This window comes from Lathyrus oleraceus, chromosome 2 (assembly GCF_024323335.1).
Source record: "Lathyrus oleraceus cultivar Zhongwan6 chromosome 2, CAAS_Psat_ZW6_1.0, whole genome shotgun sequence".
NCBI classification, from domain to species: domain Eukaryota; kingdom Viridiplantae; phylum Streptophyta; class Magnoliopsida; order Fabales; family Fabaceae; genus Lathyrus; species Lathyrus oleraceus.
The window spans coordinates 303,026,507-303,052,656 of NC_066580.1; the positions used below are offsets into that span (position 1 = coordinate 303,026,507).

At 39.9% G+C, this 26,150-nt stretch overlaps 1 protein-coding gene across 1 annotated transcript; it reads left to right on the top strand.

The window, feature by feature from the left end:
- Positions 1 to 1,781: 1,781 nt before the first annotated feature.
- On the top strand, positions 1,782 to 3,006 carry LOC127122981 (uncharacterized). Its single transcript, XM_051053253.1, has 2 exons — positions 1,782 to 2,105; positions 2,359 to 3,006. Exons 1-2 carry the CDS (start codon positions 1,782 to 1,784, stop codon positions 3,004 to 3,006), a joined length of 972 nt encoding a protein of 323 aa, XP_050909210.1.
- Positions 3,007 to 26,150: the final 23,144 nt, after the last annotated feature.

Consider the following 26,150-nt stretch of genomic DNA (forward strand, 5'->3'; position numbering starts at 1 on the left):
CTTGTTATTTCAAAAGGCTTAGTTTCATTATAATCACTTAAGGACTTAGAGATTAGAATGAATGACCAAAGGTTTCCCTCTAAGGTTTTAGGAGGAAACAATTTTAAGATCTGGTAATTGCATTTTTGAACTGTTTGAGGAGATATATATTCAAGGTCATTACAGGAGAGATTCATACACTATCCTTGGCATAATATTAAAAATTGTGTAAAAGATTTATTTTGTATTACTTCTAATTCCATTAGAGAGTGACTTATTACGAACCTTCAACTATTTGTTTTGTTTAATTGAATCAGAATTTAAACTCATATTACTGCGTAGACCTCGAGATCGATATTTGGGAAACGTACCTATTATTACTACATTGGCAAAATAGTACACTTGCTATTTTCCCGATCAAGTTTTTGGCGCCGTTGTCGGGGACTATCAAATATAAAGTTTAAACTATTTCAATTGAAATTTTGTTGCTTTGTAACTAAAATTTATTCTTCGTTCTTTTAATTATTTATTTCGATCATTATCAACTAATTTGTGTCTGATATTTGTATGCGAGGTAAGGCCTCAGTTGATTTTCCTTTTAACGTAGAAATCGAAAGAACTTTACAGGCAAGACTCAGACAAGCTCGATTGGCAAGACTAGAATCAGAAGAAGAATAACCTTCCATTCATTTAGATTCAGATTCAGGTTCGGAGAGAGAGATTGAAATAATGTGGGAGAACCCACTGCCACCAGAAAGACTGTTAGGTGACTACGGAGGCACAAATGCACCAACCGGCAGATTAATAATTGTCAACCAACCAGTGAATATGGATAATTTCCAGTTACATCCTAGTACTATTAATCGACTTGAAAGAAAGCATTTCAATGGAAAGGTAAATGAAGATGCAAACAAGCATTTGCAGAGGTTTCTGACCATGAGAAACACTCTAAAAATTGATGGTCACATAGAGGAAGATAAGAAGTTGAGAATGTTCCCATTCACCTTCGCGGAAGAAGCCGAAGAATGGTTCTATTCTCTCCCTGCTGGTAGCATTACATCTTTGGAAGAGATGGAAAAAGCCTTCCTGAATGAGTATTTTCCAACGTCGGTTTTCTAAGGAAGAGGTATGAAATTCTGAATTTTAAGCAGAAGGACGGGGAATCCTTGGGAGACACCTACAGGAGATTTAAAAGAGTCCTGGTAGCCTGCCCAACTCATAATATGGATCCAACATAACAAATGCAAATGTTTGTGAGTGGTCTCAAAATAAAGACCAAATAGTTGATTGTTACCGCAACCTGTGGCTCTACCAATTTCTCAACAACCACCAATATCAAAAAGATCATTGAAGCAGTTACTGCTAATGAGCACTTGGAGTTGTACGATAGATGTGTCAGTAAATCAGAAGGGGTTATCGATTTGAAGCTGCAAACCAATAGAATCCGTATAGAAGATACTATAGCTGTTTAAGTAGAGAAGAAGCTGAAGGCGATGAATATAGGTACCCAACAAGTAGCACAAGTCCAACCTGCTCTTATTGTTTGTTGTGACATTTGTAATGGACCACACCAAACGGTGTATTGATTTGCAACCCCTCAACAAGTTGAGGAAATCAAAATTTTGAAGCAGAATAATCCATATTCCAACACGTACAATACGGGTTGGAAGAATCATCCCAATTTCTCATGGAAAGATTAGAAAGGGAACGCTCCTCAACAAGGTCAATACCAAACTCAATATCAACAACCGTAGCAACAATAAGCCCCTAAGAAAGATGATTGGGAGATTACCATTGAAAGAATGGCAACTCATAATGTTCAATTCCAAGAAGAAACCCGAAGCAATCAGAAAAACACTACCACATCCATAAAAAATCTTGAAGTCCAGATGGGTCAAATAGCACAACAATTAGCCTCGAGTTCTCAAACACAAGGTGCTCTACCTAGTGCAACTGTGACAAATCCTAGAGAGCATAATAATGTGAGTGTTGTGACAACAAGAAGCGGTGAATCTCATGAAGTCCTTGAGGAGACAACTGAAGATGAAGATCAATTGATTGAAGTGGGTCTTGAGATCAAAGAAAATAAAGCTGTGAGGAAAGAATCGGTTGTACCGAAACAAGTGGTGAAATAAAAAGTCATTGAACCTAAGTCGGTCATTAAGCTTTTCCACCAGAAACAAGAAAAGGGGGCCACATGAGAAAAACTTTGAGAAGTTCTTAGAGTTGTTCAAGAAGCTAGAAATTAACATTCCGCTTTTGGAAGCACTTGAACAAATGCCTACCTATGCCAAGTTCATGAAGGACATCATTTCTAAGAGGCGTACCATCAACGCCAACCCGATTATTCTAACCTAAACTTGTAGTGCTATTTTGTAGGGTATGAAGATCCCAATGAAGAAGAAAGTTCGAGGATCTATCACTATTCCTTGTACCGTCGGAGCTATGTCATTCAAAAAGGCTCTTATTGGTCTAGGAGGCAGTGTGAGCCTCATGCCGTTATCCATTTACAAGAAGATGGGTATAAGGGTTGTGCAAGATACCAGGATGACACTCCAATTCACAGATCATTCGGTTAAGAAACCTTATGGTATTGTTGAAGATGTTCTAGTGAAAATTGACAAGTTTGTATTCCCGGTGGATTTCGTGATTCTAGAAATGCCTGAAGACGAAGATATTCCTCTCATTCTTGGGAGAACCTTTTTAGAGATGGGAAGATGCTTGATCAACATAGAAGAAGGTACTATGACTTTGAAAGTTTATGATGAGGAATTAAAAATTGATGTTCGAAACACCATGAAATACAAAGATGATATTTGTACCAGTCATAGTATAGAGGTTCTGGATCAAGTGATTACGTATGATAGTCCTTTGAATACACCGCAATTACCTTTGGAAAAAGTGTTGAGTTTTTCCATTTTTTACGGTGATAAAGAAATGGACAATGGGGAATCTGAAGTGCTGGGAATGATGGACGCACAACCCCCTTGGAAAGGATCTCAACCACACCGGTGGGAAGATTTATGATTACCTCAAACTAGTGAGGAAAATAAAGAGTCCAAGAAGGGGACGGAGTTGAAACGACTTCCTGAGAATCTCAAATATGTCTTTCTCGATTATGAAGGTAAATGCCCGACTATAATAAATTCGAGCCTCAAGAATATCCAAGAAGAAAAGCTCATCCAAGTCCTAAAAAAATACAAAAATTCTATCGGATGGGCAATTGAGGACTTGAAAGGTATTAGCCCTACAATATGCATGCATAAAATTCTCATGGAAGACGGCCACAAACCGGTGGTCCAACCTTAAAGAAGACTCAACCTAGCAATGAAAGAAGTAGTTCGAAAAGAAGTGGAGAAATTGTTAGACGCGGGTCTTATCTATCCTATATCTGATAGCCCGTGGGTGAGTTTGGTGCATGTGGTCCGAAAAAAAGGAGGGACCACCGTCATAAGAAACGAGAAGAATGAGTTAATCCCTACAAGGACAGTTACAGGTTGGCGCATGTGTATTGAATGCAGGAGGTTAAAGATCACGACTAGAAAAGACCACTTCCCGTTGCCATTCATTGATCAATTATTGGAAAGGCTAGCCAGTCATGACTACTATTGCTTTCTATATGGATACTCCGGGTATAATCAGATTGTTGTTGCTCCAGAAGACCAAGAGAAGACAACGTTCACATGCCCTTATGGCGTGTTTGTATACAGAAGAATGCCATCCGAGTTGTGTAATGCTCCGGCCACTTTCCAACGTTGCATGACTTCCGTCTTTGCTGACATGCTTGAAAATCATATGGAAGTGTTCATGGATGACTTTTCGGTCGTTGGATCCTCGATTGATAACTGTTTAACTAACCTTTCTCTTGTTTTAGACAGGTTCCAGGAAACAAATTTAATTCTGAAATGGGAGAAATGTCATTTCATGGTGCAAGAAGGAATAATCTTGGGTCACAAAATTTCCTGCAAGGGAATTGAAGTCGACTAAGCAAAAGTGGAAGTGATATTTAAACTCCCTTCTCCGGTTAACGATAAAGGTATCAGGAGTTTCTTAGGACATGCTGGTTTTTACCGCAGGTTCATAATAGATTTCTCTAAAAAAGCAAAACTGGTAACCACTCTATTGGTCAAGGATAAGGCTTTTATGTTCGATGAAGAATGCACCATAACTTTTGAGACATTGAAAAACAAATTAATTCCAGCGCCGATTGTTATTGACCCTAATTGGTATCTTCTATTTGAGATCATGTGCGATGCTAGTGATATTACTGTAGTGGCAGTTCTAGGACAGCGGAGAGAGAAGTTGCTACATGTCATTTACTATGCTAGTCATGTGCTAAACCCTGCACATATGAACTATGAAACTACCGAGAATGAGTTATTGGATGTGGTTTATGCATTTGACAAATTCCGGAAATACCTGTTAGGATCGAAGGTTGTCGTTTATACTGACCATGCTGTTTTGAAATACTTATTTGCTAAACAGGATTCTAAGCCAAGGCTTCTAAGGTGGATCTTACTCCTCCAAGAATTTGATGTGGATATTAGGGACAAAAGGGGATGTGAAAACACTATAGCCGATCATTTATCCCAAATGTCTTCAATTGAAGAAACGGAAGACAAGAGACCAATAAAGGATAAGTTTACTGATGAACACATCCTAGCTGTCATCGGTATCATGTGGTTTGTAGACTATGTGAATTATTTGGTAGGTGGTGTAATCCCTAATGATTTTGATTCTAACAAGAAGAAAAAGTTTGTTAACGCTTGTAGGTTCTACTTGTGGGATGACCCATTCCTATACAAGAGAGGAGTAGATGGGTTAGTCAGAAGATGCGTCCCAGATGAGGAACAAAGGGATGTGCTTATAGCTTATCATGACTCGGATTATGGAGGACACTTCAGTGTGACAGAACAACAGCTAAAGTCCTTTAGTCGGGTCTATACACTGTTCAAATATGCCCAAGACATAGTCAAGGAGTGTGACAGATGTCAAAGAACAGGCAATATTTCTAATAGAAATCAAATGCTGCAGAACTCTATGCTGGAAGTCGAATTATTTGATGTGTGGGGAATATACTTCATGGGATCGTTTTCAAGCTTATTTGGAAAGAATTAAATCTTGGTAGCAGTGGACTATGTGTCAAAGTGGGTGGAAGCGGTGGCATTGCCCACCAATGATTCTAAAGTGGTAGTGACTTTTCTGAAGAATAATATTTTCTCGAGATTTGGAGTGCCGAGAGAACTTATCAGTGATGAAGGTACCCATTTCTTAAACAAACTGATGGAAAATCTGCTGAAGAAATATAATGTTAAACACAAGATCGCCACTCCATATCACCCTCAAACGAGTAGCCAGGTCGAAGTGTCCAACAGGCAGATAAAGCAAATACTGGAAAACACTGTCTGTGCTTCTCGAAAAGACTGGGCAATGAAGATGGAAGATGCACTATGGGCGTACAAAACGACATTCAAAACGCCTATAAGTATGTCCCCCTATCCGTTAGTTTATGGTAAAGCTTGTCACTTGCCACTCGAGTTGGAGCACAAAGCGTTTTGGGCTTCCAAATTCTTAAATTATGATCTTGCCAAAGCTGGTGAATCTCGAATTCTTCAAATCCATGAGCTAGAAGAGTTTAGGAGTCAATCCTATGAGAATTCTAAACTCTATAAGGAAAAGACTCAAAAATTGCATGATCAGAAGATCCAGAGAAAGGAGTTTGTGGAGGGGTAGTTGGTACTCTTGTTTAATTCCAAGTTAAAACTCTTTCCGGGAAAAGTGAAATCCAGATGGTCCGGTCCGTTTTTGGTTCACAGAGTATTTCCCCATGGAGAAATAGAACTTAAAAATCCAAGTAATGGGGATACATTTAAGGTGAACGGACAAATATTGAAACATTACTACAAAGGGCAAGAGAGTGGGTTGATAGACAATGTTCGTCTCAGAGGATAAGAGGGACAACCATCGAGCCATGCGACGTTAAACGCAGCACTTCGTGGGAGGCAACCCACGCTGTTTAATTCTAATGATTTTAGTTGTTTTTGTGTGGTTCATTTCTTTTTGTTTGTAGGTTCGCACAATAAATCGCACAGGACGGAAGGAGAGGTTTAAGCCTAACCTATAGAAGGCAGTTTTCTAGAAGAGCAGGGAGAAATGGATGGAAAAGATGAAATTTTTGGCTAAAAACAGGGTCCTGACACGGGTGCCTGTGCCACCCGACACGACCCGTGTCAGGCAGTGCCACCTAAGACCAAGAGTTTTCCAGTAGGCTGACACGGCCGCCCGTGTCAGGCAGCGCGGTGGAGAATTTTTTAATTTCAAATTTTACTTTTTGTCGTCCCCACTCAAATTTTTCACCAATTAAAACCCTTTTAACTCACCATCAATCCCATTAATCATATTTTTATCACTTCTCTCTCTCATTTTCACTAAACCCTCCTTCTTACTCCATCACTTTCCATTTTTCTCCATAACTTCCACTACCAAAGCTCATTCCTTTACCACCATAACCCGTCTAAATCGCTGACTCACTTCACGAAAGTTGCTCCATTCTCCGTCCTCTACAAGTACACGGTAATCTTTTCTCCTTATTCCATACTTTAATTTTGTTCATAAATTTTTGCAAGGACCAATTATGCCGCCTAAACGTATTGGTAAGGGAAAGCAAATGGAGGCTGAGCCGTCAAGGCCTAGGAAAAGGATCATCTGTCATCCAAATTCTCACGACATAATTTTTGACAACTCGGAGCACGAGAGGCGTTACTCATCTCACGTCAAGCGTAAGATAGCACCAACGAGGTATTTATGCTCTGACACTTTAGCTCAATTGGGTCTGTCTAAGGAATTGGATAAAATATTTCATGTGCTAGGCATGCTTGAGTTTGTGCACTGTGAGGCGCCTACATTCAAGCGCATTACTTTAGAATTTGTGAGCACTATTGAGTTTAATCTAAGGAAGGGGTAGATAGGTACCACAATGTACTATGGTGGCACTATCCATTTTAGGTTATATAACGTTGACCACGAGTTGACGGTTGGGCAACTAGGTGAGATACTCCTCTTACCCCTGTATGGCCCCAGAGTCGTTCCGGATAGCTTTGACGCTAAAACGTTTTGGTTGGCCATCACGGGTCGAATCGATTATGAGGAAAAGGGGGCTAAAGTATATGGCATTCAGAATCCCTGTTTCCGGTATGCTCAGAAGGTACTGGCTTTCAAACTCTTCGATAGGGGTGATAGTACCACTGTGGCTACCCACAGGGAGATTTTCTTTCTATTTCCCATGGCAAACAGGGTTGTTGTGAGCGTTGCAGCATTTGCAGTGGACTACCTCGGTAGAGTGGGTAGAGCAACTCATGAGGGCATTTCCACTGGGGGAATAATTACACAGATAACTCACCATATCGGTTATGACCCTGCTGCACTAAATGAGACACCAGTGTTAGATAAGAATAAGATGGACATGAACGCACTAGTTCAGTAAGGTATGATATCCCAAATCTCTAATTATTATGCTTTGATGAGTTCTAGTCAGTTTATCATGACCATTCCTAACCCTGCGAGGATAAGCATTACCAACACTGTTAATTGGTTATATGAGACTACCATCTAGGACGATATGGATGAGCACAATGTGGACCCGTTTGTTGTAGGTGACCAATAAGAGGAAGATGTGCAGGAGCAGGAGCAGTTTGTCCCTCCGTAAGAGGACACCATGCATACATGTGTCGGGTCGTCATCTATGACACCGAACCAATGATCGTGGGTACAGACTGAAATCGGTGATCTCCGAGTGGAGAAAACACGCCAAGGAATAGAGCAAGCTCGTCAAGGGACTATTATAGATGAAATGAATGCGATGATGCAACGACTGATGTTGCAATTTCCTCCACCGCAGTGAGGCTGTGTGAGTCCCCCCTCTATCTTGGATTAAACATTGCAGATAATGTTTGGTTAAAGTGTGGTTTTTTTAAAATTATTTATTCTTATTATTTTCTGCATTATTTTTGTTTAGTCAATTAGTTGTGTGGTATTTTGTGTGTTACAGATAGAGGATATTTGTGCCGGATGAATGATGAGGCTTGGGGCGATTGGATGAAAGACACGCCCCTTTACTTGCTCTTCCAGAAACCCCCAAAAGTTGATGTTGCTGAACTGAATAATCAGACGCGATTTTCTGTCACTGGACTACACAGGAATACTCTGTACCCGAAGCGAAGACGAAGCTACATCACACTGAGAGGTATCTAAGAAACCAGTATCCTATACCAAACATGGTGAGAATCATAAAAATCCAAACACTTATCAGCATGAGAGCTTTTCAGGTATGTATCTGTCACTCTGAGTTTGCGTAAGTAGATATTGGAATTTCATAACACACATGTACACACTGAGGCACTTCTTTGTTTTAACCCCGAGCCTTTCCAGCCGTATTCCCTTTTTGTTTACCCAATTCGAGACATATTCCCTTTTTGTTTGTTATGAACCGCTGTAAATAACCGTAAGCCCAAACACTACCTTACCTTGCTCGGATAAGTGTTGTTGATTGTTGATCTATGGAAAATTCTAAGTTTGGGGTTGGGACACCGGTGAGAACTAGATAAGTGCGGTATCTTAAAAAAAGAATGAATTTTTTTTGAGAAGCAAAATAAAGCAATTATCTAGAAAAATTGAGGTTGGCAAAAAGCGTGCTCAAAGGAGCGCATGAAGAAAAAAAGAGAAAAATAAGAGCCAATAAATCCTAACAAGAACGGTGTCCAAAAGAAAAAAATAAAACCTCTTAGTTGAATGATTGAACACAACGATGAGGATATCAACACCGACTTTGAGCCTGAACCACTAGTTTCCCCCTTTGTGTGTGTGGTATGTTTTTGAAATGAAGATATCTGTTATTCAAACTTATGAGTTGACTCTACATGCTCTGACATTTTAGTGAGAACACTTTGATCCTGAGAGATTTGGTGAGAGTGTGAAAAGCTATAGGTGAAAAGGTGCTTCAATGTGAAAGTGTAGCGGAACGTCAGAAGTCATGGAAGAGTAGAACAGTGAACGAAAAGTGAAAAGGGAGTCACGAAAGATCACAATAGTATTGCGGGAAGTGAATTGAAGAACTTAGGGGTGACCGTCCTGCTGTCCCGAGCATTACTTGAGGACAAGAAATGAGATAAGTTTTGGGTTGTGATCGGTCTCGAATTTTACTTGTTTTTTGACACTCATTCGACATAAATTCACGAAGTCAGTAACACATTATTTTACCTGTTTATGTTATTTTGTTTAGTAAATTAGATGTTTGCATTTCCATTCCGTTTTGATTATTATCTTCGGTTTTCGTCAATGTACTCCATTTTATGCCTCCTTTTGGTAGTTTGGTTAGTTTCAGGTGCAAGCAAGAATACCCGAAGACTCGCCAAGGGAATCGGGCGTTCTAGACTTACCGGAAGAAGAATTTTGAGGTTATAGTAGCCCTGACACGACCATCTGTGTTGCCTGACATGGCCCGTGTCAGGGGAAGGAAGCCCAACAGCTAAAATAGGGAGCTGACACGGCCCATGTCAGCATCCCTGGCAGGGGCATGTTAGAGAGTTGGCATCAGTAAGCCAACATGGCCGACCGTGTTGCCTGACACGGCCAATGTCGGCTTGGACGCCTCATCTTCTAAGTTTTCCAGTTTTTTGGCATTGTTGATCCCGGAGGGCATTTTTGACATTTGCTACATCAAATATTTGATCAGTAACTATTTAGGGGATTTTTGGAGACAAAGAACGGGGACTTTTTACACGATAGAGAATTGGTACGATTGTGATTGGAATGATCAAGAGTTGCGGAGAACGGAGGTCCTTCAAGAGCGGATGCAATTAAAGATCAACTGAATCCTCTTATTCTTTTAACTTCTAAATTATATGTTGTATCTTATTTGAATAATATGAGTGACTAAACCCCCCAATGCTAGGGGTTGTCCCTGATTTGATCATGTAATGACTATGAATTATTAATTCCCTCAATATTATCTTTGTTTGTCAATTTCATTGTGCAATGTTTTTAACGCTTTTGTTATCAGAAAAATAAGGATTGTTATATGGTTAACAATTTGCGGGATTGCTATTGTTAAGGTTTTTCCACAGTGAAATTGTAGTAGATATCACCTAGGACTAGGGATACCCTATGGTTACTGGTTATATCTTATTATTTCAAAAGGCTTGGTTTCATTATAATCACTTAAGGACTTAGAGATTAGAATGAATGACCAAAGTTTTCCCTTTAAGGTTTTAGGAGGAAACAATTTTAAGATCTGGTAATTGCATTTTTGAACTGTTTGAGGAGATATACATTCAAGGTCATTACAGGAGCTATTCATACACCATCCTTGGCATAATACTATAAATTGTGTAAAAGATTTATTCTGTATTACTTCTAATTCCATTAGAGAGTTACTTATTACAAACCTTCAACTATTTATTTTATTTAATTGAATCACAATTCAAACTCATATTACTACGCAGTCCTCGAGATCGATATTTGGGAAACTTTCCTATTATTACTACGTTGGCAAAATAGTACACTTGCTATTTTCCCGATCAAGGATCAAATTCAATACCCTTCTCGCTGACAATAAAGCCCAACAACTTACCAGAACAAACACCAAAAGTACACTTATTGGGATTTAAGCGGAGTTTATACTTCCTCAAACGCTGGAATAACTTCAACAAATGCTCGACATGCTCCTCTTCATCACTTAACTTAGAAATCATATCATCAACATAGACTTCGATATCTTTATGCACCATATCATGAAAAATAGTGGTCATAGCTCTCTGGTATGTTGCATCAGCATCCTTTAAACCGAAAGGTATCACTCTATAATAGAATGTTCCCCAGGGTGTAATGAACGTGGTCTTCTCCATATCTTTAGGTGCCCTCTTGATTTGATTATAACCGGAAAACTCGTCTATAAACGAAAAAACTTTGAATCTAGCTGTATTGTCTACCAACATATCAATGTGTGTCAGAGGGAAATCATCTTTCGGACTATCTTTATTCAAATCTCAGTAATCAATGCACATGCTGACTTTTCCATCTTTCTTAGGAACATGCACAATGTTAGCCACCCATTACGGATATTTGGAGGTAACAAAAAAACCAACATCAATCTGCTTATGTACTTCCTCTTTAATCTTCACTGCCATATCAGGATGTGTTCTTCTCAACTTCTGCTTGACTGGCGGGCATTCTGGCTTCAACGAAAATCTATGCTCCACAATCTCAGAATCCAAATCAGGCATGTCTTGATAGAACCAAGCAAACACGTCAGAATACTCTTGAAGAAGATCAACCAACCCCTTCTTAGCTTTTGGACACAGTTGAGACCCAATCTTGACTTCCTTCACATCATCATCGGAACCCAAGTTGACTAATTCAATCCGCTCTTCAAATGGCTGAATGGATTTTTCCTCATGCTCAAGCAAACGAGATAACTCATCAGACACTTCATCATCATCATTCTCTTCCTCAGCTTCAAACACAGGGAAATCAAAGTTTAAAGAGGGAGTAGGATCATTATATTCAATGGGTTTGAGAACCAACCTGCATAATGATTTGATATTTTGAATTTAGAGAAGTGGAGTGCAGACAAATATTATGCAGATGGAAAGGTCATTATTTATTTATGTTTTTTAGTGATTACCATATCCAGAAAAAGCAAAAAGTAAAAATAAAATATCATATATGTGGATGAATAAAATTGTATTTCATTGATGATAATAAAGAAAATGCCCAACAATGTTCACTTCTCCCTTAGGCACAGGATAATGATTTTTCTTAAAAATAATATTTTTTTTTTACTTAGAATGATGAATGACAACAGGAACATCAACATCAACATCAACTCAATTGTTGCAAATCTACCCATGCGTCAAAAAGTTGGCGCATGCTTCATCTTCATCACCACTATCTTCAATAATGGCAGCTGAGTGTTGATCATTCTCATGAATGAACCCTCCACTATGAAAAATTGGTTGTATAACATTGGTTTTGGTGTTGACTAGCCCTGTTTGAAATCCTAGCCCGAATCTGTTCTTGTTCTCGGCGACTACCACAACACGACCCCACTTATCAATACTGCCCGTCTGAATAGCCTCTTGCGCATCTTTCAAAGAAGACACGGGGGTCCCAGTTCTCTTCAATTCATCAGCAATAGATAAGTCTTAGAACAACATCCCAATCTCCTCCTCAGCATCAACATACGTGAAAGACGACAAATGGCTTACCAATAATGCCTTCTCTCCACCAACAATGACAAGCTTTCCGTTCTTCACAAATTTCAGCTTTTGGTGAAGAGTAGACGTCACTGCTCTAACTTTGTGAATCCATGGCCTTCCCAATAAGCAACGGTAGGCCAGGTGGATATCCATCACTCGGACCTATCTTAACCGGAAGGTCCACTTATCCAATGACAGTTTTACGAGAACCGTTGAACGCTTTGAGAACTACGCCAATATACCTCATTGGGGCGCTTTGGTAGGAGAGTCTTGACAGAGTTGATTTTGGTAACACATTCAATGATGAACCATTATCAACCAACACATTGGACAAAGCGTCCTCCTTGCAATTCATTGAAGTGTGCAACGCCAAATTGTGGTTCCTGCCCTCCTCAGGAAGCTCTTCATCACAAAACTCAAATTGTTACAAGCAGTTATGTTGGCCACTATGTGGTCAAACTGATCCACAGTAACATCATGCTCAACATAGGCCTGCTCCAACACTTTCTGTAATGCTTCTTTGTGCGCTTCAGAATTCATTAGCAATGATAGCACAAAGATCTATGACGGAGTCTGGAGCAGCTCCTCTACAACATTGAATTCACTTCTCTTTATTAACCTTAACACCTCATCATCATCGTTAGTCTTCAATTTGCTGGATTTGTAACACCCCGATAAAATAAGATAATTATTTAATTTAAGTTAATAATATATTTATTAATTTAATTAAATAATTGGAATATTTTTATTGGAATTATTATTATTGGATTATTTTATTATTATTATTATTGGAATAAAAGTTGGAATTAGAAAAGGTCCCATTTGGTAAAAGGGTTATTTTCACGTGAAAAGGAAAAGAGACAGAAAAGTGGAAAAAGAGCCAGAGAACAAGGGTTGAAGAGAGGAAGAGCTTGAAACTGAAGGGTTGCCGGATTAACTCAGGTAAGGGGGGTTTATCATCGATTAATGGGTATTATGGGATAACATGTAGTGGGTAGTGATAAACCATTGTTTTGACTCTGATTAGAATGATGTATGCTGAAATTTGTGAAAATATTGGATGAACGAAATATGGGTTTAATTGGAGAAATTCGTAGGAATTAGATGTAATAATGTTAGAAATTGTGAAATCGAATAAGGTATGATTCGTGTTAGATGATATGAACGATTAATGTGAAAAATTGGATTGTGGGAGGTTGGAATTGGGAGATCTCGTAGCAGAGAAAACCATAGCAGATCTGGAAATCTGGTTTCTGGTCATACGCGTATGGCACTAGGCAATACGCGTATGAGATGGTCTGGTACGCGTATGGCACTAGGCGATACGCGTATGGATGAGGAAGATGATGTTTTGAACGTGGTTTGGTCTCTGTTGGTACGCGTATGGGGAAGTGGTACGCGTAGCATACGCGTATGAGATAGGTGGTACGCGTATGGGATTTGGCTGAGAAATGGGCCATACGCGTATGGGACTAGGCATTACGCGTATGGGCAGGATTGTGATTTTTCTGTGCTGTTGTTGTGCAGTTTTTGGTTGTTCAGCTGAGTAATGTAATTTAGCTGATGTATGATAGAGTAGGGATCATTTCCCGTTGTTTTGAGTAGTATAGGTATTAGTAGAGCGTGCTAATGCTGTGATTGACTAGGTGGTATGACATGATATGATTATGTGGTGAATATGTTGATGATGTATGATGATATGCATAATGTTGTGAATATATCTATCATGTATGAAATTATGAATGGACTGTTTATGGCTTAGAGTGTGAGCATATGTCCATTGTGGATGATTGTTGATGTTTGCATGACTAAGTGATTTAGCTTGCATATTGTGGCCTTTATGGTGGTAGCTAATTCCCATGGTGAGGAATTAGTGAGTTAGTATTGTGGATTGTTGTTGATGTTTGCATGCTAGGTGATTAGCGTGCATATCATAGCCCTTGGGGTGGTAGCTAATTCCCATGGTGAGGAATTAGTGAGTGAGTCACTAGGTCTCAAATGAGTGGGACTAGTGAGCTTGGTAGCCGTATCTAGATTTGATCAGTGAGGTTGAACTATATGTTCACGAATAGTCGGTACCGCATGCATGGAGTCTCATTGCATAACGTATGTATGGCGTATAATATGAATGGATGTATTCCAATATTATACGTGTGTTGTGTGGTTGTGTTGAGTATGATTATGATATTGAGTTGTTGTTACTGTTGCTGAATGTGTGATCTGATTAGGGTGATGAGATGTGTTAATTTACTTAGCATTACATGATATTTTATAATGCTTATTACATCGATTGAGGAACTCACCCTTACAACTATGTTTTCAGGTAACGAGCAGTGATTGAGTAGAAGCTAGTCCTTGGAGTCTAGTGTAGTTCCTTAGTAGGTCATGCTCTGGTAGATGTAACATCGGGATGGGATGTTTTACTATGTTTTCATTTGGTTGTTGAACAACTTTACATGTAATGTATTGCAGGGTTTGAATGTTGTTAGTTTGTATCCGCTGCGTATTATGCAAATGTTTTATTTTGATTAAATAAATGAGCATGACAGGATATTTTGGAAAATGGTGTGAAATGATTGTGTGACACCCTTAATTGCATAATTACTCTGATTGATATATTGCTATTTTAATTAAATATTTTGGGGTATTTTAGAAGGGTGTTACATTAGTGGTATCAGAGCATAGTCGGTCGAGTCGAGTCGTAATTATTCTGTTCCCTTGTACGGGATAGGTGTTGTGTAACCCTATCAGTACTTATTGTTTTAGCTTGTTGGGTTTTCAGAATAGAGATGGCTGGAAGAGGTAGAGACGATGCTGCGATTGCTGAGGCTCTGGGTATGCTAGCTGGAGTACTTGGAGGGAATCCGAATGTTGTGGGAATGGGAGCTGCTCGTCAACTGAGTGAGTTCCAGAAGAATAATCCTCCAATGTTCAAGGGAGCATACGATCCAGATGGTGCCCAGAAGTGGTTGAAAGAGATTGAGAGGATCTTCCGAGTGACTGAGTGTGCCGATAACCAGAAGGTCAGGTTCGGTACGCATATGCTGTCAGAGGAAGCAGATGATTGGTGGGTTGCTACCCGCACTGAGTTGGAAACTGCTGGGAATGCTGAGATCACTTGGGCGGTGTTCAGAGAGAGATTCCTGAGGAAGTACTTTCCAGAGGATGTCAGAGGAAAGAAAGAGATAGAGTTCTTGGAATTGAAGCAGGGCAACCGGTCTGTTACTGAGTATGCTGCTAAGTTCACAGAGCTGTCGAAGTATTACACTCCCTATAACGAGGCTACTGGGGAATTTTCAAAATGTGTGAAGTTTGAGAACGGGTTACGTCCCGAGATCAAGCAGGCTATTGGGTATCAGCGGATTAGGGTGTTTTCTGATTTGGTTGACTATTGCAGGATTTTTGAACAGGATACCAAGGCTAGAGCAGAGAGCTATCAGCAAAGGGTTGATAGGAAAGGCAAGAATCAGAATGATCGTGGGAAACCGTATGCAGCTGAAAAAGGTTTCCAGAGGCAGAGTGGGATGAGGAGACCTAATGGGGGAGACTCCAGTGCCCCTGCTAAGTGTTTCAGGTGTGGTCAGGCTGGACATCGTATCCATGAGTGTACCAGTAATGAGAAGAAGTGTTTCAAGTGTGGAAAAGGTGGTCACTTGGCTGCAGAGTGCCGGTTGAAGACGGTGACTTGTTTCAACTGTGGAGAGGTGGGTCATATTAGCCCACAGTGTCCTAAGCCGAAGAAAGAGAACCAGTCGGGAGGCAAGGTCTTTGCTTTATCGGGTTCTGAGACTTTTGCAGATGATCGTTTGATCCGAGGTACGTGTTATATTAATGGCTTTCCTCTTGTAGCTATTATTGACACAGGTGCGACTCATTCCTTTATATCTTTGGATTGTGCTGTGAAACTTAAGTTAGAGATATCTGAGATGCATGGTAGTATGGTGATTGATACTCCTGCGAAGGGTTCAGTGACTACTACTTCAGTTTGTTTAAATTGTCCTTTGAGTATTTTTGGTAGAGACTTTGGGATGGACCTAGTGTGTCTTCCACTAGTGCAGATTGATGTTATCCTGGGTATGAACTGGTTGGTGTTTAACCGAGTCTATATCAACTACTTTGATAAGACTGTGATCTTTCCGGAGATTGAGGAAGAAAAGAGTTTGTTTCTATCAGCAAGGCAGGTGAATGAGGCAGTAGTAGATGGGGCAGAGTTGTTTATGCTGTTAGCGACCTTGGAGGCTAAAGATAAACTGGTGATTTGCGATCTAGCCGTGGTGTGTGATTTTCCTGATGTGTTTCCTGAAGAAGTGAATGAATTACCGCCAGAGCGTGAAGTTGAGTTCTCGATTGATTTGGTACCTGGTACTAGGCCGATATCGATGGCTCCGTACCGTATGTCTGCTGTTGAGTTAACTGAATTGAAGAGTCAGCTGGAAGATCTGTTGGATAAGAAATTTATTCGTCCGAGTGTGTCACCGTGGGGTGCACCAGTGTTATTGGTTAGGAAGAAAGAAGGTACTATGAGGTTGTGTGTGGACTACAGGCAACTGAATAAAGTGACGATCAAGAATCGGTATCCTTTGCCGAGGATTGATGATTTGATGGATCAGTTGATTGGTGCGAGTGTGTTCAGCAAAATAGATTTGAGATCTGGGTATCATCAGATACGTGTGAAAACTGAGGATATTCAGAAGACTGCTTTCAGAACAAGGTATGGACATTATGAGTATTCTGTAATGCCTTTTGGTGTGACTAATGCGCCTGGAGTGTTTATGGAGTATATGAATAGGATTTTCCATCCGTACCTAGACAAGTTTGTTGTGGTGTTTATTGACGATATTTTGGTGTATTCGAAATCTGAAGAAGAGCATGCTGAGCATTTGAGAGTGGTTTTAGGAGTTCTACGAGAAAAGAAGTTATTTGCTAAACTGTCAAAGTGTGAATTTTGGTTAGAAGAGGTTAGTTTTCTTGGTCATGTGATTTCAAGAGATGGTGTTGCTGTTGATCCTTCTAAGATAGAAGCGGTATCTAAGTGGGAAGCTCCTAAGTCTGTTGCTGAGATTCGAAGTTTCCTTGGTTTGGCAGGTTACTATAGGAAATTCATTGAGGGATTTTCTAAGTTGGCGTTACCGTTGACGATGTTGACTAGAAAGGGGCAAGCGTTTGTTTGGGACTCAAAATGTGAAGAAGGTTTCCAAGAGTTAAAGAGAAGGTTGACTACTGCTCCTATTCTGATATTACCGAGTCCATCGGAACCATTTGAGGTGTACTGTGATGCTTCATTGTTGGGCTTGGGTGGTGTTTTGATGCAGAATAAGCAGGTTATAGCTTATGCTTCGAGAAAGCTGAGGGTTCATGAGAGGAACTATCCGACACACGATTTTGAGTTGGCAGCCGTGGTATTTGTTCTGAAGTTATGGAGGCATTACTTGTACGGGTCAAGATTTGAGGTTTTCAGTGACCATAAAAGTTTAAAGTATTTGTTTGATCAGAAAGAGCTGAATATGAGACAGAGGAGATGGTTAGAGTTTCTGAAGGATTATGACTTTGGTTTGAATTACCATCCGGGTAAAGCAAACGTAGTGGCTGATGCATTGAGTCGGAAATCATTGCATATGTCTATGTTAATGGTTAAGGAATTGGATTTAATTGAGCAGTTTAGAGACTTGAGTTTGGTGTGTGAGAGTACTCACAATAGTGTTAAATTGGGAATGTTGAAGTTAACGAGTGGTATTCTGGATGAGATTAGAGAGGGTCAGAAATCCGATGTGCTTTTGGTTGATAAGTTGACTCTAGTGAATCAAGGTCAAGGTGGTGAATTCAGAGTTGATGAGAATGGTGTTTTGAAATTTGGTAATCGGGTGTGTATTCCGGATGTTACCGAGCTTAAGAAGAGTATTCTTGAGGAAGGACATCGCAGTGGCTTGAGTATTCATCCTGGGGCTACGAAGATGTATCATGATTTGAAAAAGTTATTTTGGTGGCCGGGAATGAAAAGAGAAATTGCGAGTTTTGTTTATTCTTGTTTGACTTGTCAGAAGTCAAAGATTGAGCATCAGAAGCCGTCTGGGCTAATGCAACCGTTGGCTATTCCAGAGTGGAAGTGGGATAATATCAGTATGGATTTTGTTTCTGGTTTACCGAGGACAATTAAGAATTTGGAAGCTATTTGGGTGATTGTTGACAGATTGACAAAATCGGCTCATTTCATTCCGATCAGAATGGATTATCCGTTAGAGAGATTAGCTGAGTTGTATATTGAGAAGATTGTAAGTTTGCATGGTATTCCGTCGAGTATTGTTTCGGACAGAGATCCTAGATTTACATCGAAGTTCTGGGAAGGTTTGCAGAGGGCTTTGGGAACTAAGCTGAGATTGAGTTCTGCATATCATCCGCAGACTGATGGTCAGACTGAGAGGACGATTCAGTCACTAGAGGATCTTTTGAGAGCTTGTGTTTTGGAAAAGGGAGGTGCTTGGGATTGTTATTTACCTTTGATTGAGTTTACCTACAACAATAGTTTTCATTCGAGCATTGGTATGGCACCGTTTGAAGCTTTGTATGGTAGGAGATGTCGGACACCTTTATGTTGGTATGAGTCCGGTGAGAGTGCTGTGGTTGGATCGGAGATTGTTCAACAGACTACGAAAAAGATTAAGATGATTCAAGAGAAGATGAGAATTGCTCAGAGTCGTCAGAAGAGTTATCACGACAAGAGGAGGAAGTCACTTAAGTTTCAAGAGGGAGATCATGTGTTTCTTCGTGTTACTCCGATAACTGGGGTTGGTCGAGCTTTGAAGTCGAAGAAGTTGACACCTCGATTTATTGGTCCTTATCAGATTTTGGAGAGGATAGGGGAGGTAGCCTATCGTATCGCTTTACCGCCGTCACTTGCGAATTTGCATGAGGTTTTTCATGTGTCTCAGTTGAGGAGGTACATTCCTGATCCGTCGCATGTAGTCCAAGTAGATGATGTACAGGTGAGAGATAACCTGACTGTTGAAACATCACCTATGAGGATAGAGGATCGAGAGTTGAAGCAGTTGCGGGGTAAAGAGATTGCTTTGGTAAAGGTAGCTTGGGGAGGACCAGCAGGTGGCAATGTGACTTGGGAACTTGAGAGCCAGATGAAGGAGTCGTATCCGGAGTTATTCGCTTGAGGTATGTTTTCGAGGACGAAAACTCTTTTAGTGGGGGAGAGTTGTAACACCCTGATAAAATAAGATAATTATTTAATTTAAGTTAATAATATATTTATTAATTTAATTAAATAATTGGAATATTTTTATTGGAATTATTATTATTGGATTATTTTATTATTATTGATATTGGAATAAAAGTTGGAATTAGAAAAGGTCCCATTTGGTAAAAGGGTTATTTTCACGTGAAAAGGAAAAGAGACAGAAAAGTGGAAAAAGAGCCAGAGAACAAGGGTTGAAGAGAGGAAGAGCTTGAAATTGAAGGGTTGCCGGATTAACTCAAGTAAGGGGGGTTTATCATCGATTAATGGGTATTATGGGATAACATGTAGTGGGTAGTGATAAACCATTGTTTTGACTCTGATTAGAATGATGTATGCTGAAATTTGTGAAAATATTGGATGAACGAAATATGGGTTTAATTGGAGAAATTCGTAGGAATTAGATGTAATAATGTTAGAAATTGTGAAATCGAATAAGGTATGATTCGTGTTAGATGATATGAACGATTAATGTGAAAAATTGGATTGTGGGAGGTTGGAATTGGGAGATCTCGTAGCAGAGAAAACCATAGCAGATCTGGAAATCTGGTTTCTGGTCATACGCGTATGGCACTAGGCAATACGCGTATGAGATGGTCTGGTACGCGTATGGCACTAGGCAATACGCGTATGGATGAGGAAGATGATGTTTTGAACGTGGTTTGGTCTCTGTTGGTACGCGTATGGGGAAGTGGTACGCGTAGCATACGCGTATGAGATAGGTGGTACGCGTATGGGATTTGGCTGAGAAATGGGCCATACGCGTATGGGACTAGGCATTACGCGTATGGGCAGGATTGTGATTTTTCTGTGCTGTTGTTGTGCAGTTTTTGGTTGTTCAGCTGAGTAATGTAATTTAGCTGATGTATGATAGAGTAGGGATCATTTCCCGTTGTTTTGAGTAGTATAGGTATTAGTAGAGCGTGCTAATGCTGTGATTGACTAGGTGGTATGACATGATATGATTATGTGGTGAATATGTTGATGATGTATGATGATATGCATAATGTTGTGAATGTATCTATCATGTATGAAATTATGAATGGACTGGTTATGGCTTAGAGTGTGAGCATATGTCCATTGTGGATGATTGTTGATGTTTGCATGACTAAGTGATTTAGCTTGCATATTGTGGCCTTTATGGTGGTAGCTAATTCCCATGGTGAGGAATTAGTGAGTTAGTATTGTGGATTGTTGTTGATGTTTTCATGCTAGGTGATTAGCGTGCATATCATAGCCCTTGGGGTGGTAGCTAATTCCCATGGTGAGGAATTAGTGAGTGAGTCACTAGGTCTCAAATGAGTGGGACTAGTGAGCTTGGTAGCCGTATCTGGATTTGATCGGTGAGGTTGAACTATATGTTCACGAATAGTCGGTACCGCATGCATGGAGTCTCATTGCATAACGTATGTATGGCGTATAATATGAATGGATGTATTCCAATATTATACGTGTGTTGTGTGGTTGTGTTGAGTATGATTATGATATTGAGTTGTTGTTACTGTTGCTGAATGTGTGATCTGATTAGGGTGATGAGATGTGTTAATTTACTTAGCATTACATGATATTTTATAATGCTTATTACATCGATTGAGGAACTCACCCTTACAACTATGTTTTCAGGTAACGAGCAGTGATTGAGTAGAAGCTAGTCCTTGGAGTCTAGTGTAGTTCCTTAGTAGGTCATGCTCTGGTAGATGTAACATCGGGATGGGATGTTTTACTATGTTTTCATTTGGTTGTTGAACAACTTTACATGTAATGTATTGCAGGGTTTGAATGTTGTTAGTTTGTATCCGCTGCGTATTATGCAAATGTTTTATTTTGATTAAATAAATGAGCATGACAGGATATTTTGGAAAATGGTGTGAAATGATTGTGTGACACCCTTAATTGCATAATTACTCTGATTGATATATTGCTATTTTAATTAAATATTTTGGGGTATTTTAGAAGGGTGTTACATTAGTGATTCACCAGACTGACACATTGGAGCATTAACCGGATTCACTACAGGAATCTCTACCTTCTTCCCTACAAAAACATCTTCTACCACCTTAGGGAAAACTGGACTAAAAACACGACCACTACGGGTCACCTTTTCTATATATGTGATATTCACCACTGAATCTGCACTAGGTAGAGGAACCTCTTGACCATTTTCAATAATTGTGGCATTATATTGGTATGGCACAACTTTATCGGATGCATAAGGGATAGGGCCCGCTAATCGTATGACCAACGATGATACCGATCTATTGACATTATTGCTGATGCCACTATCAAATTGAATGACTACCTGCTCAGGGGTCTTGAACACCGAAAAAATGACATTCATATCATCTCCCATATCCCTCGACTGTTGAATCTGGATTACATTCTCATCCATTAACTTCTGGATATCTCTCTTGACAATCATACACCCACGGGGGTTCACGCTGCAAATAACGCAACCATCATGGTCATGTTCACAGTCACTAATTAAACACAGAGTTCTATGCATTTCCACCAGAGATCTTCAGATACGTCATACATCAAAAACTCTAAAATTCTCTGGACAACTGTCCACCATATTGACAGAAGTGTTACCATGAGCAGGCAACATATTGGCTTTTACATTTGGTGCTTTATTCTCAAAGGACACCATACCACTCTTTACCAGCTTTTGAACTTCATACTTCAACGGATAACAATTCTCTATATCATGACCAGGAGCTCCCTGGTGAAAAGCATAATGAAGATCAGGTTTGAACCACCATGGTAATGGCTCAGGAATTTATGGAGGATTTCTTGGCTGAATGAGATTCTTGAGGACCAATGACGGGTATAACTCTGCATATGTCATAGGAATAGGGTCAAAGGAGATCTTCTTCCTCTCAAAATTTTGCTGATGGTCGTTGTTGTTGTAGTTGGTTCTTTGTTGCGGTTGTTATTGATGTTGTTGTTGCTAAATTGGAACTGATTAATTGTTGGAAAAAACTGGAATTACTAAAGAAACTTGGTGTTGATGTTGACGGGATTGAGAACTTTTTCTGACATGAGGCCTCCTCTGCCTCCCCACCGATACTAAATTAGTTTCTCCCTCCTTTCTCTTAGAGAAACTCCCACCATACTTCTTGCTAGCTTCCGCTTCTTCTTTAGACAAACGGCCTTCACGAACTCATTCTTCTAACCTCATCCTCATGTTTACCATTTCACTAAAGTCATCATGGGCACTTGCAATCATACGTTCGTAATAAAACGAACTTAGCATTTTCAAGAAGATCTTCGTCATTTCCTTCTCTTCAAGAGGTGAACTTATCTGAGAAGCCAATTCTCTCTATCTCTGAGCATATTCTTTGAATGTCTCGTTATCCTTCTGAGACATTGACCTCAATTGATCCCTATCAGGTGCCATATCCTTATTGTACTTATACTTCTCGATGAAGGGCTCTCCTAATTTATTGAAAGTATAAATGCTTGTATTGTCCAGACCCATGTACCACCTCAATGCAGCTCCAGTTAAACTGTCTTAGAAATAGTTAATCAATAGCTGATCATTATCAGTTTGAGTAGACATTTTTCTAGCATACATAACAATATAGCTTAGCGGGCAGGTATTCCTTTTGTACTTTTCAAAGTTTGGGACCTTGAATTTCATCGGGATCTTGACATTAGGGACTAAGCAGTGTTCAATAACACTCTTCCCAAACAAATCTTTCCCTCTCAGAGTCTTCATTCTTTGCACTGCTCAAGGAATTGATCTTTCATTTCATCCATCTTCTCATATACATCTGGACCTTCAGACGGTTCAGAGTGGTAGATAGTGTCTTCAACACGAGGAAGAGTGTGAACAACCGGAGGTGGCACTGACATGATCGGGATAGATGTCGACAAAGAAACCAATGTGGGTGCATACCCTTCTGGCATAAAATTTGATGGAGTTCCCCAAGGGAATCCAGCAAGCATAATAGGAATGGGTTGACTGGCAGCAGCAACAGGAACAGGTGAGGAACCAATCTCAGAAATAACGGTCCTCTGAGGAGGAGGAGTTGCAGGAGACGGTGATGACTGATTCTGGGCAGCACTCACGGATTCCATTAGTGTTGTAAGTCTGGCTATCACATCCTTCAACTCTCGGTTCTCTTTCTCTAGATGCTCCATTCTCTTCGGTTGATTAACATGAGTATTATAGTGGTGAGTCAGCTTGGCTGATGCACAAAAGAAGAACTGATAAGACATCTGGCGGAAGAAACCTGTTATGCAAATGACGCATGAAATGCAATGTTTTTGATTATTTTTAATTTCAAGGAACATATGAAGTCCTATTTTAAAATATATATTCACATAATAACAATAATAACAATTTGATTAACCATAAAATCTCTTTTTATTCATAAAAGTTTGGAAGGATTACACTAAGTACAATTTCAGAAACCAAAATACAAATGCAAGAGAATAGGAAACTATCATTCTAAGGATCCCTGGAAATTGCATCAGATGATCTAGCTACGGGTGCATACTTCCTTCGGATGCGTCAAATCTCTGACTCAAAGGACATCTTCATCTGAGCCTTCTCGAGGACTAGCTGATCAACAATATTCTCCCAAGCACCGAAAGGTCGAGGCATGCTAGAGGAAGAGAAACCCTCTGGCTCTCTCTGTCTCTTTACTGCACGGTCTTCAAGAATCTCGATAAGTGCATCCTTGTCTTTTTACTCAAGCTGCAACTCTTCATGCTTTCGACTCAATGCATGGAACTGCTCTTTCCATATCTCTCTCTCTTGTTTCATCTTGGCGAGTGCGTTTTCAAACTCCTCTACATCTTGGTTAGGGAGAGTTGATGGCTCAGCCATAACCATAGACATAGGTCTTTCACAAGCATACGACATCTTCAGATCCAAAGCCTTCTTCTTCACCCAGATAGTGTAAGCTCCCAAAGCTACACAGTTGCATGGACCAAGCTCGGATCTTCCTTTTCTATTCACGTTATGCCAAGCATGTATCATCTTTTTCTTCAAATGTTGGGATCTTTACCCTCCTGATAAAATAGACCTTCTAACTGAGTGTTATTAGGCTTATCTCTTAAGGGGAACCCAAGTTGACGACGAGTCAAAGCAAGGTTATAGTTGATTCCTCTTTGCGTACCAATGAGAGGCACATTAGAGAACTCACCACAACTATCAATAATGTCTAAGCTACTCATTTCAGAATCATACCAAACACTATCATCATTAGTGAGAGACATAAGTCTCTGAGACCACCATAGCCATTGTTGGTTCTCTAGAAAAGCAGGTGTCTGAGGCAAGTGCGAGATAAACCACTTGTACAGAAGAGGAACACAACACACAATAGTACCACCACCTTTAGAATTCCTCAAATTCAAAGAGAAATACATGTCACCAACAGAGTCGGAACAAGATTCCCAATCAAGAAAATTCTAATGGCGTTAACATCCACAAAACTGTCAATATTATGGAACAAATCCAAGCCATAGATGAGAAATACAAGGATGGATTCAAAAGCATCCATACTACCGGCTTGAGCAAAGACATTTGCCTTACCAACGATGAACTCAGAAGTCAACCCAAGAATACCTCCTTTTTTCACGAAATGAGCATCAATCTCAGATTTCTTCATATGAAGAGCTTCGACTATGACATGAGATCTGGGAATCTCCTCCAATCCACTAAAAGGTACCTTGTTAGATACAGGTATTCCCAAGAGATGGGCATACTCCTCTAACATAGGCATAAGATGATAATCAGCAAAAGTGAAGCACCAGTAGAGAGGATCATAGAACTGAACCAAAACACTCAGAAGTCTTTCAACCACATCAACATATAATACATACAAGAGCTTCCCGTGACGTTTCTTGAAGTCCAAGGGAACTAATATAACGGATGACAACTTCCTTACCTCTTTCAAATCAGGACATCCGAAAATGTACTTCTTAGCTCTTTCAAATCAGGACAACTTCCTTATGATGCGCATGAATGCATGAATGCAACAATCACACACAAGGGATCACACGCAAGGCAAGCACAAACAAAGGTCAAGGGATGGATCAAGTCATCATCAAGATCAATCATCCATTTTGGTGGATTATGGTTTTCACCCTATCAACACCCAAGTTCCACTGATATTGATGAGATTTCATCAGATCAACCGAGAATAAAAGGGTTTGTTGTGAGTCACGAGCCTGGAGTCAGGATAAGAACCATCCCAAAGTAGTGTACTAAGGATAAAAACATGTAGATCATGTTCTAAGAAAGTTCCCAGAGTCTTAATCCCATCTATCAAATATTATAGGTTAGGATGACTGACTCATCAACCCATAATATTCTCAAGAGAAACTCGTGTGAGTGTAGTATCGTGTAACAACTATTATCAAGTCGACACCTGAACAGTCTCCGCACTATGTCCTAAATAGGCCAAGTTGGGTTAAATGTTCTACGGTCCACAGCTTCTCAGACCCCAAATTAGAGAAAGTAATGCCTATCTACAAATAACTTGTGTGACATCAGTAACTACGAAGAGGTCTCCACCAAGCAGATGAGTCTCAAGCCAACTTGTTAAGGACTACTCCACACAAGTTGAACATGACTATACCATCCTCTTATCTTAATTTAACTCAAGTTCGGGTTAGAACTTATCTCACCACACAGAGATCATAAAGCACAACAAATAGATTATATC

Excerpts from the sequence above, each read along its gene's own strand:
- LOC127122981 (XM_051053253.1), top strand. The coding sequence starts at position 1,782 with ATGGCAACTCATAATGTTCAATTCCAAGAAGAAACCCGAAGCAATCAG. Across the intron at positions 2,106-2,358 it reads CGGTTGTACCGAAACAAGTG|GGTATGAAGATCCCAATGAA; the intron begins GTGAAATAAAAA and ends GCTATTTTGTAG.